The sequence below is a fragment of the Pristiophorus japonicus genome, chromosome 7 (assembly GCF_044704955.1).
Source record: "Pristiophorus japonicus isolate sPriJap1 chromosome 7, sPriJap1.hap1, whole genome shotgun sequence".
NCBI classification, from domain to species: domain Eukaryota; kingdom Metazoa; phylum Chordata; class Chondrichthyes; family Pristiophoridae; genus Pristiophorus; species Pristiophorus japonicus.
In genome coordinates, this window is record NC_091983.1 from 228170490 (window position 1) to 228186850 (window position 16361).

Consider the following 16361-nt stretch of genomic DNA (forward strand, 5'->3'; position numbering starts at 1 on the left):
GGGGATGAGGTTTCCCCCGTGTCCTGGGACCCAATATTTATCCCTTAACCAACATCAATATAAACAGATTATCTGGTCATTGATCACATTGCTGTTTGTGGGTTCTTGCTGTGTGCAAATTGGCTGCGGCGTTTCCTTCATTACAACAATGACTACACTTCAAAAATAGGTCATTGACTGTACAGCGATTGGGATGTCCTGAGGTGGTGAAAGGCACTGTAGAAATGGGAGCTCTTTCTTTCAGGCACTGGATCAGGAACCTCCCAGGTTATAAAAGGGCATTTTACAAGACTCGGGGTCAATGGCACCGTTGAACAAGAAGGTTAAGCGGTATTTGACCTTTGCCACCGGGCTCTTCGAGTGTATCAGCTTCACGGGCGTGATCTTCGGCTGGGCTTCCCTCGTCTTCGTCCTGAAGAAGGAGGAATATTTCTCCGACCTCTGTGTCCCACTGCACAACTCCAGCGACCCCGGCGTGAGGAATGGCACCAGTGAGTATCTGCGGGATGAGGGAAGGGAGGGGGTAGGGGAAAGAGGGAGAGAGAGTGACTGAGTTTGGAATGGCACCAGTAAGTGTCCGAAGGGAGGGAGATAGAGGGACAGAAAGAGAGAGGGACAGAGAGAGAGGGACAGAGAGAGAGGGCAACAGAGAGAGATAGTGACAGAGAACGAGAGAGAGAGACAGAGAGAGAGAAAGGGGTGACAGAGAGAGAGGGACAGAGAGAGAGGAGGAGAGAGAGTGAACGAGAGGGACAGAGGGAGACAGAAATACAGAGAAAGAGAGAGAGAGAGGGACAGAGATTGAGAGAGGGACAGAGAGAGTGAGGGAGGGAGAGGGCCAGAGAGAGAGACAAACAGAGAGACAGAGAGAGAGAGAGAGACACAGAGAGAGAGAGAGAGGGAAACAGAGAGAAAGAGAGAGAGAGAAAAGGGTGACAGAGAGAGGGACAGAGAGAGAGTGAGGGAGAGAGAGAGACACAGAGAGAGAGAAAGAGAGAGAGAGAGAGAGAGAGGGACAGAGAGAGAGAGAAAGGGGTGACAGAGAGAGAGGGACAGAGAACGAGAGGAACAGAGAGAAAGAGCGAGCGGGACAGAGAGAGAGACAGAAAGACAGAGAATGAGAGAGAGAGGGACAGAGAATGAGAGAGGGACAGAGAGAGAGAGAGTAAGGAGTGACAGAGAGAGAGGGACAGAGAGAGAGCGCGAGAGAGAGTGATGGAGGGAGAGGGACAGAGAGAGAGAGAAACAGAGAGAGAGAGGGAGAGAGAGTGAGGGAGAGGGACAAAGAGAGAGACAGAGAAAGAGAGAGAGGGAAAGAGAGAGACAGGGGTGACAGAGAGGGACAGAGAGAGAGAGGAACAGAGAGAGCGAGGGAGAGGGACAAAGAGAGAGATAGAGAGCGAGAGAAACTGAGAGAGAGAAAGGGATGACAGATCGAGAGAGGGACAGTGAAAAAGAGTGACAGGGAGAGAGGGACAGAGCAAACTATATCAGTATGAGGGGTGACTTGGCTAAGGTAGATTGGGAAACTACATTAAAAGATATGATGGTAGACAAGCAATGGCTAGCATTTAAAGATCTAATACATCATTTACAACAAATATACATTCTTTTAAGACGCAAAAACCTCACAGGAAAACTGGTTAAACATGGCTAACAAGAGATGTTAAAACTACTATTAGATCGAATGAAGAGGCTTGTAATGGTGCCAAAAAGACTAATAAGCCTGAGGATTAGGAGGATTTTAGAATTCAGCAAAGGAGGACCAAGAAATTGATCAAGAAAGAGAAAAAGAATATGGGAGTAAATTAGGAAGAGACATAAAAACAGATTGTAACCATTTCTATAGGTATGTAAATAGGAAGAGATAAGTAAAGGGAATGACATAGGTAGAAAAAGGGGTGAGGTCCTGCAGGCAGAGTTTAGGGAGCTAGGAGAAAGATTAAAAAGCAAGATCTCAAAGGTAGCAATCTCCGTGTTACTCCCGGAGCCACGTGCTAGTGAGTACAGAAATAGGGGGATAGAGAAGATGAATACGTGGCTGCAGAGATGGTGCATGCGGGAGGGCTTTAGATTCCTGAGGCATTGGGACTGTTTCTGGGGGAGATGGGACCTGTCCAAGCCGGACAGGTTGCTCCTCAATATACCCATGACCAATATCCTCGCGGGAGGTTTTGCTATTCTTATTGGGGAGGGTTTAAATTAGCTTGGCAGGGGGATGGGAACTGGAGAATAGATTCAGTGGGAAGAGAAGTAAAGCTGGAATTGGGCATCAGAGTAGTAGAAGTAGAAAGTAAATTTGGAAGATAGATGAAACAAGGGCTGAAAAATAGACAAAAGGGTAGATTAGCAATACTAAATGTGATATACTTCAATGTAAGGAGTATAGGAAATAAGGCAGATGAGCTGAGAGCACAGATTGACACTTGGCAGTATGATATTATAGCTATTACTGAGACATGGCTGACAGAAGGATAGGCATGACTGCTCTACTTTCCTGGTTACAGGGTTTTCAGACTGGATAGAGAGGGGGGTAAAACAGGAGCGGGTGTACAGTATTGATTAAAGAAACAATCACATCTGTGGGAAGGGATGATATGTTAGAGGAGTCATCAAACGAGGCTATATGGGTTGAATTAAAGAATAAAAAAGGGGCGATCACAATATTGGGAGTGTACTATAGACCCCCAAGCAGTCAGAGTGAGATAGAAGAACAAATATGTGGGCAAATTGCTGCAAAGTGCAAAATCTATCGAGCTGTAATAGTGGGGGATTTCAACTATGCCCATATTAACTTGGAAAAAGGTAGTGTGAATGGTACAGAAGGTGCGGAATTCCTAAAATGCATTCAGGAAAAATTATTTTGTCAGTACATAACAAACCCAACAAGGAAGGGTCAGTTCTGTACTTAGTTTTGGGGAATGAAGAGAGGCAGGTGGAAGGGGTATCAGTGGGAGAGCATTTTGGTGCTAGTGACCATAATTCAGTAAGATTTTGGGTAGTTATGGAAAAGGAAAAAGGGGGACCAGTGAAAACAGTTCTCAACTGGGGAAACGCCAATTTTGCTGAGCTGAGATGGGATTTGGCCAAAGTGGACTGGAAATGGCTACTTGATAGTAAATCAGTGTCAGAGCAGTGGGAGGCATTCGAGGAGGAGATCCTGAGGGTACAAGGCAAATATGTTCCACTAATAAAAGGGTGGGGCTAACAAATCTAGAGCCCTCTGATGTCAGAGGACATATAGAGTAAGATAAAGAAAAAAAGGGAAGCTTATGACAGATACGGAGAACTCAACACTGCAGAAACTCTAGCGGAGTATAAGAATTAAAAAAGATATCAGGAAGTCAGAGAGAGAGCATGAAAGAATGTTGGCAGTAAAATCAGGGAAAAGCCAAAGATGTTTTATAGATATAATGAGCAAGAGGATAACTAGAGAAAGAGTGGGGCCTCTTAGAGACCGTCAATGAAATCTGTGTGTAGAGGCAGAAGATGTCGGTAAGATATATAATGAATACTTTGTATCTGTGCAGCAACTCAGAGTGGGAAAACCGAGTTTGGTAAGTGGGAGAGTCTTAAGGGTTTGGAGGTTGGTGGCAATTGCTAGTCGCCTTTAAGTAAGATTAACAGTTAAATATTTAGCATTCTTTCAGGCTGAGGTAGAGACAAACTAGCTAGCTCGCTCTCCAGTAGTTTGCTAAATAGCCAGTTAGTTAAAACTAGTTAAAACCGTTTTTTGAGCAGCTGACCAGTGGTGACTCATCTGAGCCACAAGCAATTAAAAAATCGAGGGCACGTGCTGTTAGCTCGGAGTGCAGCAGCTCAGAGTGGGAAAACAGGGTTTGGTAAGTGGGAGAGTCTGGTGAAGTGGGGGCGGGAGGTTTTGCTTTGCCTTGTTTTTCCTAACTTTTTCCGCAGAGTGGCAACGTACCTGAGCCGGAGCAGACCGAGGCCCGAGAGTGGGAATAAAAGCCACAGCAGACATAGAAACATAGAAAAATAGGTGCAGGAGCAGGCCATTCGGCCCTTCGAGCCTGCACCACCATTCAATGAGATCATGGCTGCTCATTCACCTCAGTACCCCTTTCCTGCTTTCTCTCCATATGCCTTGATCCCCTTAGCTGTAAGAGCCAAATCTAACTCCCTCTTGAATATATCCAATGAACTGACATCAACAACTCTCTGCAATAAAGAATTCCACAGGTTAACAACTCTCTGAGTGAAGAAGCTTCTCCTCATCTCAGTCCTAAATGGCTTACCCCTTATCCTTAGACTGTGTCCCCTGGTTCTGGACTTCCCCAACATTGGGAACATTCTTCGTGCATCTAATCTGTCCAGTCCCGTCAATTTTAAATGTTTCTATGAGATCCCCTCTCATTCTTCTAAACTCCAGTGAATACAGGCTCCGACGATCCAGTCTCCCTTCATATGTCAGTCCTGCCATCCTGGGAATTAGTCTGGTGAACCTTCGCTGCACTCCTTCAATAGCAAGAATGTCCTTCCTCGGGGTTAGGAGACCAAAACTGAACACAATATTCTAGGTGAGGCCTAACCAAGGCTCTGTATAACTGCAGTAAGACCTCCCTTCTCCTATACTCAAATCACCTAGCTATGAAGGCCAACATACCATTTGCCTTCTTCACTGCCTGCTGTACCTGCATGCCAACTTTCTATGACTGATATACCATGACACCCAGGTCTCGTTGCACCTCCCCTTTTTCGAATCCACCGCCATTCAGATAATATTCTGCCTTCGTGTTTTTGCCACCAAAGTGCATAACCTCACATTTATCCACATTATACTGCATCTGCCATGCATTTGCCTAATCACCTAACCTGTCCAAGTCACCCTGCAGCCTCTGAGCATCCTCCTCACAGCTCTCACCACCACCCAGCTTAGAGTCATCTGCAAGCGTGGAGATATTATACTCAATTCCTTCATCTAAATAATTAATGTATATTGTAAATAGCTGGGGTCACAGCACTGAGCCCTGCAGCACCCCATTAGTCACTGCCTGCCATTCTGAAAAGGACCCATTTATCCTGACTCTCTGCTTCCTGTCTGCCAACCAGTTCTCTATCCACGTCTGTACATTACTCCCAATACCATCTGCTTTAATTTTGCACATCAATCTCTTGTGTGGGACCTTGTCAAAAGCCTTTTGAAAGTCCAAATACACCACATCCATTGGTTCTCCCTTGTCCACTCTACTAGTTACATCCTCAAAAAATTCCAGAAGATTTGTCTAGCATGATTTCCCTTTTACAAATCCATGCTGACTTGGACCGATCTTGTCACTGCTTTCCAAATGCGCTGCTATTTCTTCTTTAATAATTGATTCCATCATTTTCCCCACTACTGATGTCAGTCTAACTGGTGTATAATTCCCCGTTTTCTCTCTCCCTCCTTTTTTAAAAAGTGGTGTTACATTTGCTACCCTCCAGTCCATAGGAACTGATCCAGAGTTTATAGACTGTTGGAAAATTATCACAAGTGCATCCACTATTTCTAGGGCTACTTCCTTAAGTACTCTGGCATGCAGATTACCAGGCCCTGGGAATTTTTCAGCCTTCAATCCCATCAATTTTGCTAACACAATTTCCAGCCTAATAAGGATTTTCTTCAGTTCCTCCTTCTGACTAGATCTTCGGTCCCCTAGTATTTCCGGAAGGTTATTTGTGTCTTCCTTCCTGAAGACAGAAGCAAAGTATTTGTTCAACTGGTCTGCCATTTCTTTGTTCCCCATTATAAATTCAGCTGATTCTGACTGCAAGGGACCTACGGTTGTCTTCACTAATCTTGATCTCTTCATATATCTATAGAAGCTTTTGCAATTAGTTTTTATGTTCCCAGCAAGGTTCCTCTCATACTCTCTTTTCCCCCTCCTGATTAAAGCCTTTGTCCTCCTCTGCTGAATTTTAAATTCCTTGTGGTCCTCAGGTTTGCTGCTTTATATAGCCAATTTATATGCCTCTTTCTTGGATTTAACACGATCCTTAATTTCCCTTGTTAGCCATGGTTGAGCCAGCTTCTCCGTTTTAATTTTACTCCAGACAACGATGTTCAATTGTTGAAGTTCATCCATGTGATCTTTAAATGTTTGCCATTGCCTATCCACCGTCAATCCTTTAAATATCATTCGCCAGTCTATTCTAGCCAATTCATGTCTCATACCATCGAAGTTACCTTTCCTTAAGTTCAGAACCCTAGTCTCTGAATTAACTGTGTCACTCTCCATCTTAAAAAGAATTCTGCCATATTATGGTCACTCTTCCCAAGGGGCCTCGCACAAGAAGATTGCTAATTAGTCCTTTCTCATTACACATCACCCATCTAGGATGGCCAGCCCTCCAGTTGGTTCGTCGACATATTGGTCTAGAAAACCATCCCTAATACACTCCAGGAAATCCTCCTCACCGTATTGCTACCAGTTTGGTCAGCTCCACCCATACAGATTCCACATCATCCAAGCTAATGTCCTTCCTTACTATTGCGTTAATTTCCTCTTTAACCAGCAATGCTACCCCACCTCCTTTTCCTTTCTGTCTATCGTTCATGAATGTTGAATACCCCTGGATGTTGAGCTCCCAGCCTTGGTCACCCTGGAGCCATGTCTCCATGATACCAATTATATCATATTTGTTTTTAACACACTTTACTGCCTGTGCAGTTAATTCCTCCACCTTATTACAAATACGCCTCGCATTGAGGCACAGAGCCTTCAGGCTTGTCCTTTTAACACACTTTGCCCCTTTAGAATTTTGCTGTAATGTGGCCCTTTTTGATTTTTGCCTTAGGTTTCTCTGCCCTCCACTTTTTCTTTTACTTTTCTTCTTTCTATCTTTTGCTTCTGCCCCCATTCTATTTCCCTCTGTCTCCCTGCCTAGTTTCCCATCCCCCTGCCATATTAGTTTAACCCCTCCCCAACAGCACTAGCAAACACTCCCCCTAGGACATTGGTTCCGGTCCTGCCCAGGTGCAGACCGTCCGGTTTGTACTGGTCCCACCATCCGCAGAACTGGTTCCAATGTCCCAGGAATTTAAATCCTTCCCTTCTGCACCATTCCTGAGCTATCCTGCAATTTATCTCAGCTATCCTGCAATTCCTACTCTGACTAGCATGTGGCACTGGTAGCAATCCTGAGATTACTACCTTTGAGGTCCCACTTTTTAAACTAGCTCCTTAAAATCAGCTTGTAGGCCCTCATCCAGTTTTTTACCTATATCTTTGGTACCTATATGCAGCACGACAACTGGCTGTTCACCCTCCCTCTCGAAAATGCCCTGCAGCCGTTCTGAGACATCCTTGACCCTTGCACTCGGGAGGCAACATACCATCAGCATACAGCCAGTGTGATCTCCTGGACTAGTTTTGATCACCTGGTTGGATCGGAGATGAATTTTCCCAGATTTTTCCGCAATTGGCCTGGGTTTTTTTCTGGTTAATGACTCTCCCAGGAGATCGCATGGCTCCGGGTGAGGAGAACCCTGTATGTGACATCACAGGTAATGCAGGTAAGTGATTAGTAGTGATTGTGGGCTAAGTTTTTCTTTTAAATTAATATATAGCATATAACTAAATACTAAAAACTGACCTTTACTTGTTTAACTAATTTGATAAACTATATAGGGTAAATACTTGATTAACGCTAAACTAATTAATTCAATAAAATAATGGGAAAACAGGAGATGTGTTGTTGCTGCAATATGTGTGAGGTTCTAGAAGTTTTGGTCGAGGGCGACTACATCTGCGGTAAGTGTCTGCGGCTCCAGGTTGAGGAGCTGGATTCCGAGCTGCAGCCATTGCGAGACATGAGAGAGGGAGAAAGTTACTTGGACCTGTTGCTCCAGGAGGCAGCCACACCCTCTAGATTAAATACTTTAGAATTGACACATGGTCAGGGACTGGAGCATGTGACTGCGAGTGAAGCAGGTAAGGGGATCCAGGAGGTAGTATTGCAGGAGCCTCAGTCCCTGCACTTGTCCAATAGATTTTAGGTTCTTGCAAAACTTGTGGATAAGTGTGCAGACTGCGGGGTGGACAAGCAGACTGAACAAAGTACCGTGGTGCAGAAAGCCATTCAAGTGCGGGGAGTAAAGAGGCAGGTGGTTGGAGAAGGGGACAGTATAGTTCGGGAGATAGATCGGGTTCTCTGCAGCCGAGAGTGTGCATCCTGAAGGCGATGTTGCCTACCTGGTGCCAGGGTAAAGGACATCTCCTCCGGGCCGGAGGAGAACTTGGAGTGGGAGGGGGAGCATCCAGTTGCCGTGATACATGTAGGTACCAATGACATAGGTAGAACTAAGAAAGAGGTTCTGCTGAGAGAGTTTGAACATCGAGGGACGAAATTGAAAAGCAAAACCACAAAGGTAGTAATCACTGCATTATTTACTGAGCCACGAGCAAATTGGCATAGGGTCAATAGGAGAGGCAGTATTGAGGGAGCACCGCACTGTTGGAGGGCCAGTACTGTGGGAGTGCCACATTGTCGGAGGGGCATTACTGAGGGAGTGCCACACTGTCAGAGGGGCAGTACTGAGGGAGTGCGACACTGTCAGAGGGACAATACTGCAGGACAGCCACACTGTTGGAGGGGCAGTTCTGAGGGAAGGCTACACTGTCGGAAAGTCATTACTGAGGGAACACCAGACTGTTGGAGGGTCCGTCTTTCATATGAGACATTAAACCAAGGCCCCAGTCTGCCCTCTTAGTGGAAGAAAAGTTCCCACAGCCACTATTGGAAGAAGAGCAGGGGCAGTTCTGCCCAAGGTATAGGGACAATATTTATCCCACAACCAATATCACAAAAAAACAGATGATCCGGTCATTAATCACGTTGCTGTTTGTGTGGGCTTGCTGTGTGAAAATTGGCTGCCATGTTTTCTACATTGCAACAGTAACTACACTTCAAAAGGACTTCAGTTGGGACGTCTTGAGTTGGTGAAAGGCGCTGTAGAAATCGATGCTCTTTCTCTCTGTCTGTCTCACTCACTTTCTCGTCCTTTCTTTCTCTCTCTCAGTGGACTGCGATCGGCAGGATGAGCGCTTCACCCTCATCTTCACCCTCGCCTCCTGCACCATCAGCTTTGTGGCCTTCCCCAGTGGTTTACTGTTTGACCACTTCGGTACCATGGTAACCCACATCCTGGCCATGTAAGTACTTGTCCTCTTCTGGGCTTTTGGGTTGTTAGAGGTTGATATGACTTGACACAGTCAGTAGAAGAGAAACAATTAAGACAGAAAGAGAATCATGATAGAGGTAGAGTAAGAGAGAGAGATGTGTAATATTGAATAAGAAGGTTAGAATGAAGAACCATCACCATAAATGGTTAAAGTGGTTACCAGGAATATTAAAGATATATGGTCCTCGCACATATTTGATGATGGAAATGTTAGGTTTGTTCATATTGAAGGAGCTGAAAGTTGAAATGATTCGATTATTTCTGATGAGTCAGATAGTCTTGTTATAAGTAGAGTACCAATAGCAAATCCTACATCTGATGTACTAGAAACAAGTCCAAGAGAAAGTCAGAATTTAAGTCTGAGTCAGGCAGGCAGACAGTCTGAAGTTGTACAGAGTTCAAATGTAGATCAAGGGCATCTCTTGAAGAAAAACTCTCCTCAGGCTCAGCCTAGGATGAGTCTAACTGCGACACCAAGTTTGGAGAACGAAGGTATCCTCATTGAAACAGAAAACCCCTGGTTAAGTTTGATTTGTAAATATGGTAAACTAAGTCCATGGGGCTGAAATTGCTCCTTTCCTTTCAGCCTTTTAACACCGGAAAGTGGCGGCCACACTGCGGAGTGCAATGGCCGCTGACTTTTCGTGTAATGGCTGCCATTATCACAATTCCGCTTCTGTGCTATCCCGGTGGTGACCCGCTCCCCCCCACTGCTCCGCTGTTGCCGATCCGTGCTAAGTACATCATCACAGTGTGTACCGTCGATCTACTCCCCGCCCCGCCCCCATCAACGGCGAAATTCTGCCGTGAAAACTTACGGCCCGCCCGGTGGTACCAAAGCAAGCTTTTTTGTGGTGGTCCAGTGAGGCTGAGGCCTTCTGTAATGGTGGCACATCTCCCCTTAAAGGGGAGGACCTACTGCTGCTGCCGCCATGTTTTTTATTTTGTCGGACGACTGCCATGTCGGCCCGACAATTATTCCTCCAGGTTCGGCCGGGCCACCAACAGACAGCCTGGCACCCCCTCTTCAGTGCCAGGCCGCTGGTCCTGCAGAAACCCAACCTAGAGACCCAGTCGACCGAAGTTTAAAGATCGCGCAGGCTCTCACCTTTAAGTGAAGGGGAGAGCTGTGGTGATGTGGCATTGTGATGACCTCATCACCGGGACCACTCCACAGCCTCCCCCCGCAACTTCCCCCCTCTAGTCTTGTCACCGCCGCATATCCGCCCCCATTAAGTGCGACTTCCAGGTCCGAGTGAAAAAAACAAAGAGCAGAATTTTGCACAAGAGGCGACCTCACTCGCCATGGCAGTAAAAACCATAGAAACGTGCTGTGTATGGAATATTTCGGGCGGGGGGACATTTTGGCCCGAATATCTTTGATGTGTATAACCATGCAAGTTATGTATGATGATTATTTTGTTATGATTAATTACTCATTAAGGGGGGAGAAGTATAATGTAGCTCCCCCTAGTGGACTACTGTGTAAATACAACTGCTGATGTATATTATAAAAGCATCATGTTCTTGTAGTCCGTGTGTTTGTGATGTCACAAAGAAGCTATCAGAGGTACAGAGAAGGTTTACCGGGAATGAGGAACTTCAGTCATGTGGAGAGATTGAAGAAACTGGGGCTGTTCTCTTTCGAGCAGAGAAAATTGAAGAGAGACCAAATCGAGATACAGTTTGATTGCTATTTTGATTTGTTGTCAGTGTAAACTCTGAGAATAGTTCCCCGAATAAATCCAAAAAACATTCTGTGCATTTATTGGAGCAATTTATGACTGAACTATATACTTTCACCACCTCAGCATGTCCCAAAACACTTTAAAACCAATGAAGTTCTTTTGAAGTGTAGTCACTGTTCTAATGTAGGAAACGTGGCAGTCAATGTATGCACAGCAAGCTCCCACAGACAGAAATGCAATATGACCGGACACCAACTGTATTTTTAGTAATGTGCGTGAGGGATAAATATTGGCCACAGGATTCCGGGGAGAATTGCCCTGTTCTTCCAGTACCAGCTGTGTGAACTTTTATGTCCACCTCGGAGGGCGGAAGGGACATTGGTTTAGCTTTTCATTTGAAAGAGAGCATCTCTAACAGTGCAGCTCTTCCTCAGTACTTCCACTCCCACAGTGCAGCGCTCGCTCAGTACTGCCCCTCCCACAGTACAGCACTCCTTCAGGACTGCCCCTCCTACTGTGCAACACTCCCTCAGTGCAGCACTCCCTCAGTACTGCCCCTCCCACAGTGCAGCGAACCTTCAGTACTGCCCCTCCCACAGTGCAGCGAACCCTCAGTACTGCCCCTCCCACCGTGCAGCGAACCCACAGTACTGCCCCTCCCACCGTGCAGCGAACCCTCAGTACTGCCCCTCCCACCGTGCAGCGAACCCTCAGTACTGCCCCTCCCACAGTGCAGCGAACCCTCAGTACTGCCCCTCCCACAGTGCAGCACTCCCTCAGTACTGCCTCTCCCATAGTGCAGCACTCCCTCAGTACTGACCCTCCCACAGTGCAGCACTCCCTCAGTACTGCCCCTCCCACAGTGCAGCACTCCCTCAGTACTGCCCCTCCCACAGTGCAGCACTCCCTCAGTACTGCCCCTCCCACAGTGCAGCACTCCCTCAGTACTGCCCCTCCCACAGTGCAGCACTCCCTCAGTACTGCCCCTCCCACAGTGCAGCACTCCCTCAGTACTGCCTCTCCCACAGTGCAGCACTTCCTCAGTACTGCCCCTCCCACAGTGCAGCACTCCCTCAGTACTGCCCCTCCCACAGTGCAGCACTCCCTCAGTACTGCCCCTCTCGCAGTGCTGCACTCCCTCAGTACTGCCCCTCTCAGAAACATAGAAACATAGAAAATAGGTGCAGGAGTAGGCCATTCGGCCCTTCTAGCCTGCACCGCCATTCAATGAGTTCATGGCTGAACATGCAACTTCAGTACCCCATTCCTGCTTTCTCGCCATACCCCTTGATTCCCCTAGTAGTAAGGACTACATCGAACTCCTTTTTGAATATATTTAGTGAATTGGCCTCAACAACTTTCTGTGGTAGAGAATTCCACAGGTTCACCACTCTCTGGGTGAAGAAGTTTCTCCTCATCTCGGTCCTAAATGGCTTACTCCTTATCCTGAGACTGTGAGCCCTGGTTCTGGTCTTCCCCAACATTGGGAACATTCTTCCTGCATCTAACCTGTCTAAACCCGTCAGAATTTTAAACGTTTCTATGAGATCCCCTCTCATTCTTCTGAACTCCAGTGAATAGAAGCCCAGTTGATCCAGTCTTTCTTGATAGGTCAGGTCCGTCATCCCGGGAATCAGTCTGGTGAACCTTCGCTGCATTCCCTCAATAGCAAGAATGTCCTTCCTCAAGTTAGGAGACCAAAACCGTACACAAAAGGCCCTGTACAACTGTAGCAACACCTCCCTGCCCCTGTACTCAAATCCCCTCGCTATGAAGGCCAACATGCCATTTGCTTTCTTAACCACCTGCTGTACCTGCATGCCAACCTTCAATGACTGATGTACCATGACACCCAGGTCTCATTGCACCTCTCCTTAGCCTAATCTGTCACTATTCAGATAATAGTCTGTCTCTCACAGTGCAGCACTCCCTCAGTACGGCCCCTCCCACAGTGCAGTGCTCCCTCATACGGCCCCTCCCACAGTGCAGTGCTCCCTCAGTATGGCCCCTCCCACAGTGCAGCACTCCCTCAGTATGGCCCCTCCCACAGTGCGGTGCTCCCTCAGTACGGCCCCTCCCACAGTGCGGTGCTCCCTCAGTATGGCCCCTCCCACAGTGCGGTGCTCCCTCAGTACTGGCACTGGGACAATGACGATAGGTTTAGAGAGGGCACAGAAGACAATGGGATAAGGGAGAGCATTTTCAGTGGGAGGGTCAGTGTCCTGGGGCTAAGATTGATCAACATCAATAAAAAAAGCTGATCATTATTTGTACATATGTAAACCCGTAAATACCTTGTTTAACCACCGGAGGGCTCATCCCCTGGAGTCCCAAAGGATCCCACAATCCCTTGGGAGCACCTGTACATAAGGAGGCCTCACAGGCTGTAGAGGCACTCTGGAGACCTGTAATAAAGGACTGCGGTCACACCTTACTTTGAGCTCACAGTATCTGGTCAGACTCTTTATTCAATACATAACAATTATCACATTGCTCTTTGTGGGAGCTTGCTGTGCACAAATTGGCTGCCATGTTTCCTGCATTACAATAGTGGCTGCACTTTAAAAAGCACTTATAGAATCATAGACTGATACAGCACAGAAGGAGGTCATTTGGCCCATGCTGCCTGTGCTTTGAAAGAGCTGTCCGATTAGACCCACTTCCCTGCTCTTTCCCCAGAGTCCTTCAAGTATTGATCCAATTCCTTTTTGAAAGTTGTTGTATCTGCTTCCACCGTCCTCAGGCAGTGCATTCCAGATTATAACAACTCGTTGCTTAATTTTTTCCCTCATGTTGCCTCTGGTTCTATCACCAATGACCTTAAATCTGTGTCCTCTGGTTCCTGACCCACCTTCCACTGGAAACAGTTCCTCCTTATTTATTCGATCAAAACCGGTCATCATTTTGAACATCTGTATCAATTATCCTTTTAACCTTCTCTGCTCAAAGGAGAACAACCCTAGGTTCTCCAGTCTCTCCAAATAACAGAAGTCTCTCATCCCTGGTACCATTCTGGTAAATCCCCCCTGCGCCCTCTAGTGCCTTGACATCCTTCCTAAAGTGCGGTGCCCAGAATTGAACACAAGGCTCCAGCTGAGGCCTAACCAGTGGTTTATGAAGGATTTAGCAATAACTTCTTGCTTTTGTACTCTGGGTCTGTTTATCAAGTACTTCATTGGCTGTGAAGCGCTTTGGGTCGTCCTGATGTGGTGAGAGACGTTGGATAACTGGGAGCTCATTCCTTTCAGGGGAAGGGGAGGTGAATGTGTGGACAAAGGAGTTCAAACTAAGCTCTGATTTTTATCTCCACAGATTCCTCCACACCACCGCGACTCTGATCATCGCCTTCTCCACTGCTGGTAAGTCTAGCCCCTCCCCCTGTCAGAACCCAGTGAGGTCCCACACATGGTCCTTCAATACCTGCATAGAATTACGTAGAATATACAGCACAGAAACAGGCCATTCGGCCCAATCAGTCCATGCCGGCTTTTGTGCTCCACTCCAGCCTCCTCCCATCCTTCCTCATCTAACTCTATCAGCATTATAAAAGTTGGATAGAGTGAAGGATAGAGCACCAGTCCTTAGTTACTGACTCTTTTTCCATGTTGAGTTCAGTGTTTGATGGCTGGTTCCATCTGCCCAATAGAAAAGGGGAGGAGTCCCACATGGAGTAACCTCCACTGGGGAACCCCGCCTCCTCTGCGGGGGAAGATGGCCCACCAAGGCGTGTCCGGACAGCAGACGAGGAAGACAAAGTGGAGAGTGTGCAAGAGTAGCCCGTACAGGAAACCCCTCCGTGCAGAGTGGAAAAGCACGGCAGAGATCTCCAGGAGACGGCTCAAGCTGTGAGGCACCGGATCCCGAGGGAGGATTCGAGCCCTGGTGCCGATGAGAAAACACGGACAGGATCGCTCCATACACTTGAGCCTCCTCGACACGCCTCGTGGAGTCAGGGCTAAGTGCCTCTTTTAGCGTCTCGATTGCTTTGGCCATGGACCAGACACCGTGCCATGACATGCGTTGTGCCAACTCTTCATGGAACATCCAGCCCGCTCCTCCTTTATCCAATAGGCCCCTGACTCTGGTCACCTTGCCAGCCAGTGTCTTTCCCTCTGCCAGTCACGTGACACGCGGACGTGGAGGTACGGATTCCTGAGCAGCAGCTCCCGGAGTATAGCCATCACTCCTGACGGGGGAGAACTCCGGCTGGAGGTGACAGCTTTGCAGATCCTGATCATTACATGGTAAAAGACAGGCAGCTCCTGCAAGGAGGCCCAGCCACACCCCAGATTTATTGGCAATAGCTGAGTGCTATAATTGAGGCCATGCAGCTAGCGGAAGAAATACGTCGCCAGCGCACACGATCTGGGAGGATCCCTGACGTACAGATATCTCTACAGGGTCTGAAGACGGAAGATCGCAGCCTGGGTACACACCCACACCAGCTCCTGACCGCCCTCTCTAAGCAGGAGTCGGATAACCATGGCACAGACCCAATGCTTCCCTTTGATCCTGAAGAAGTCAACAAGCATCTTCTGAATCTTGGCGACTGATACGTCCTTACTACACAGTATAAATGCACACGAGGCCCATGCTTGAGAGAAGGTCAGTCTGTGACCTGCCCTTTATTCCTTAGCACTCAAGTGATGAAGGTGGGTGGAAGTTCGCCTTTTATACCTGAAGGTCCAGGTTAGGAGTGTCTCCCACCTCGTGGTCAGTGTTCTCACGGTGTACAACTTAGGTCAGTTTATACATGGGTTACAATGCTGGTTGAATACATGACATCACCTCCCCCCCCCCAAAGTCTTATTGGGATCACAGGTTAAGTCTCTCTGGTGGTTTACGCTCCCTTGTAGAGCGCCTGAGTTGGGGCTCCGGTTGTTGGGCGCTGGCCTGAGTGTCTGCTGTTTGCAGTGCCTCAGGCCTGTCCGGACTGCCCACAGTGACTGGGCCCTCCTCCCTTTGGTTCCGGTGTTCGGTCACCTGTGGTGGAGTGAACTCTATATCGTGTTCTTCCTCTGCTTCTTCTGTGGGGCTGCTGAACCTCCTTTTTGTTTGATCCACATGTTTGCGGCAGATTTGTCCATTGGTAAGTTTAACTACCAGAATCCTATTTCCCTCTTTGGCAACCACAGTGCTTGCGAGCCATTTGTGCCCTGCAGCGTAGTTGAGGACAAAAACAGGATAATTTACATCAATACATCGCGCCCTCGCATTCCTGTCATGGTAGTGATATTGTGACTGGCGCCTGCTCTCGACAATTTCTTTCATGGTGGGGTGTATAAGGGATAATCGGGTTTTGAGCGTCCTTTTCATTAGTAGCTCTGCGGGTGGAACCCCTGTGAGCGAGTGTGGTCGGGTTCTATAGGCCAACAGGAGGCGTGATAAGCGGGTTTGTAGGTAATCCCCTTGGAATCTGAGCATCCCCTGTTTGATTATCTGCACTGCTCGTTCTGCCTGGCCGTTTCAGGCCGGCTTGAATGGTGCCGTTC

General features: G+C 47.5%; 1 protein-coding gene across 1 annotated transcript in view; it reads left to right on the forward strand.

Annotated features, from left to right (window-relative positions):
* The first annotated feature begins 301 nt into the window (after nucleotides 1-301).
* LOC139266683 (equilibrative nucleobase transporter 1-like) overlaps nucleotides 302-16361 on the forward strand; it is an 84078-nt gene continuing 68018 nt past the window's right edge. The window contains exons 1-3 of the mRNA XM_070884273.1: nucleotides 302-491; nucleotides 9020-9152; nucleotides 14182-14228. Coding sequence (XP_070740374.1) covers nucleotides 302-491; nucleotides 9020-9152; nucleotides 14182-14228 — 370 coding nt within the window. The remainder of the gene's footprint in view (nucleotides 492-9019; nucleotides 9153-14181; nucleotides 14229-16361) is intronic.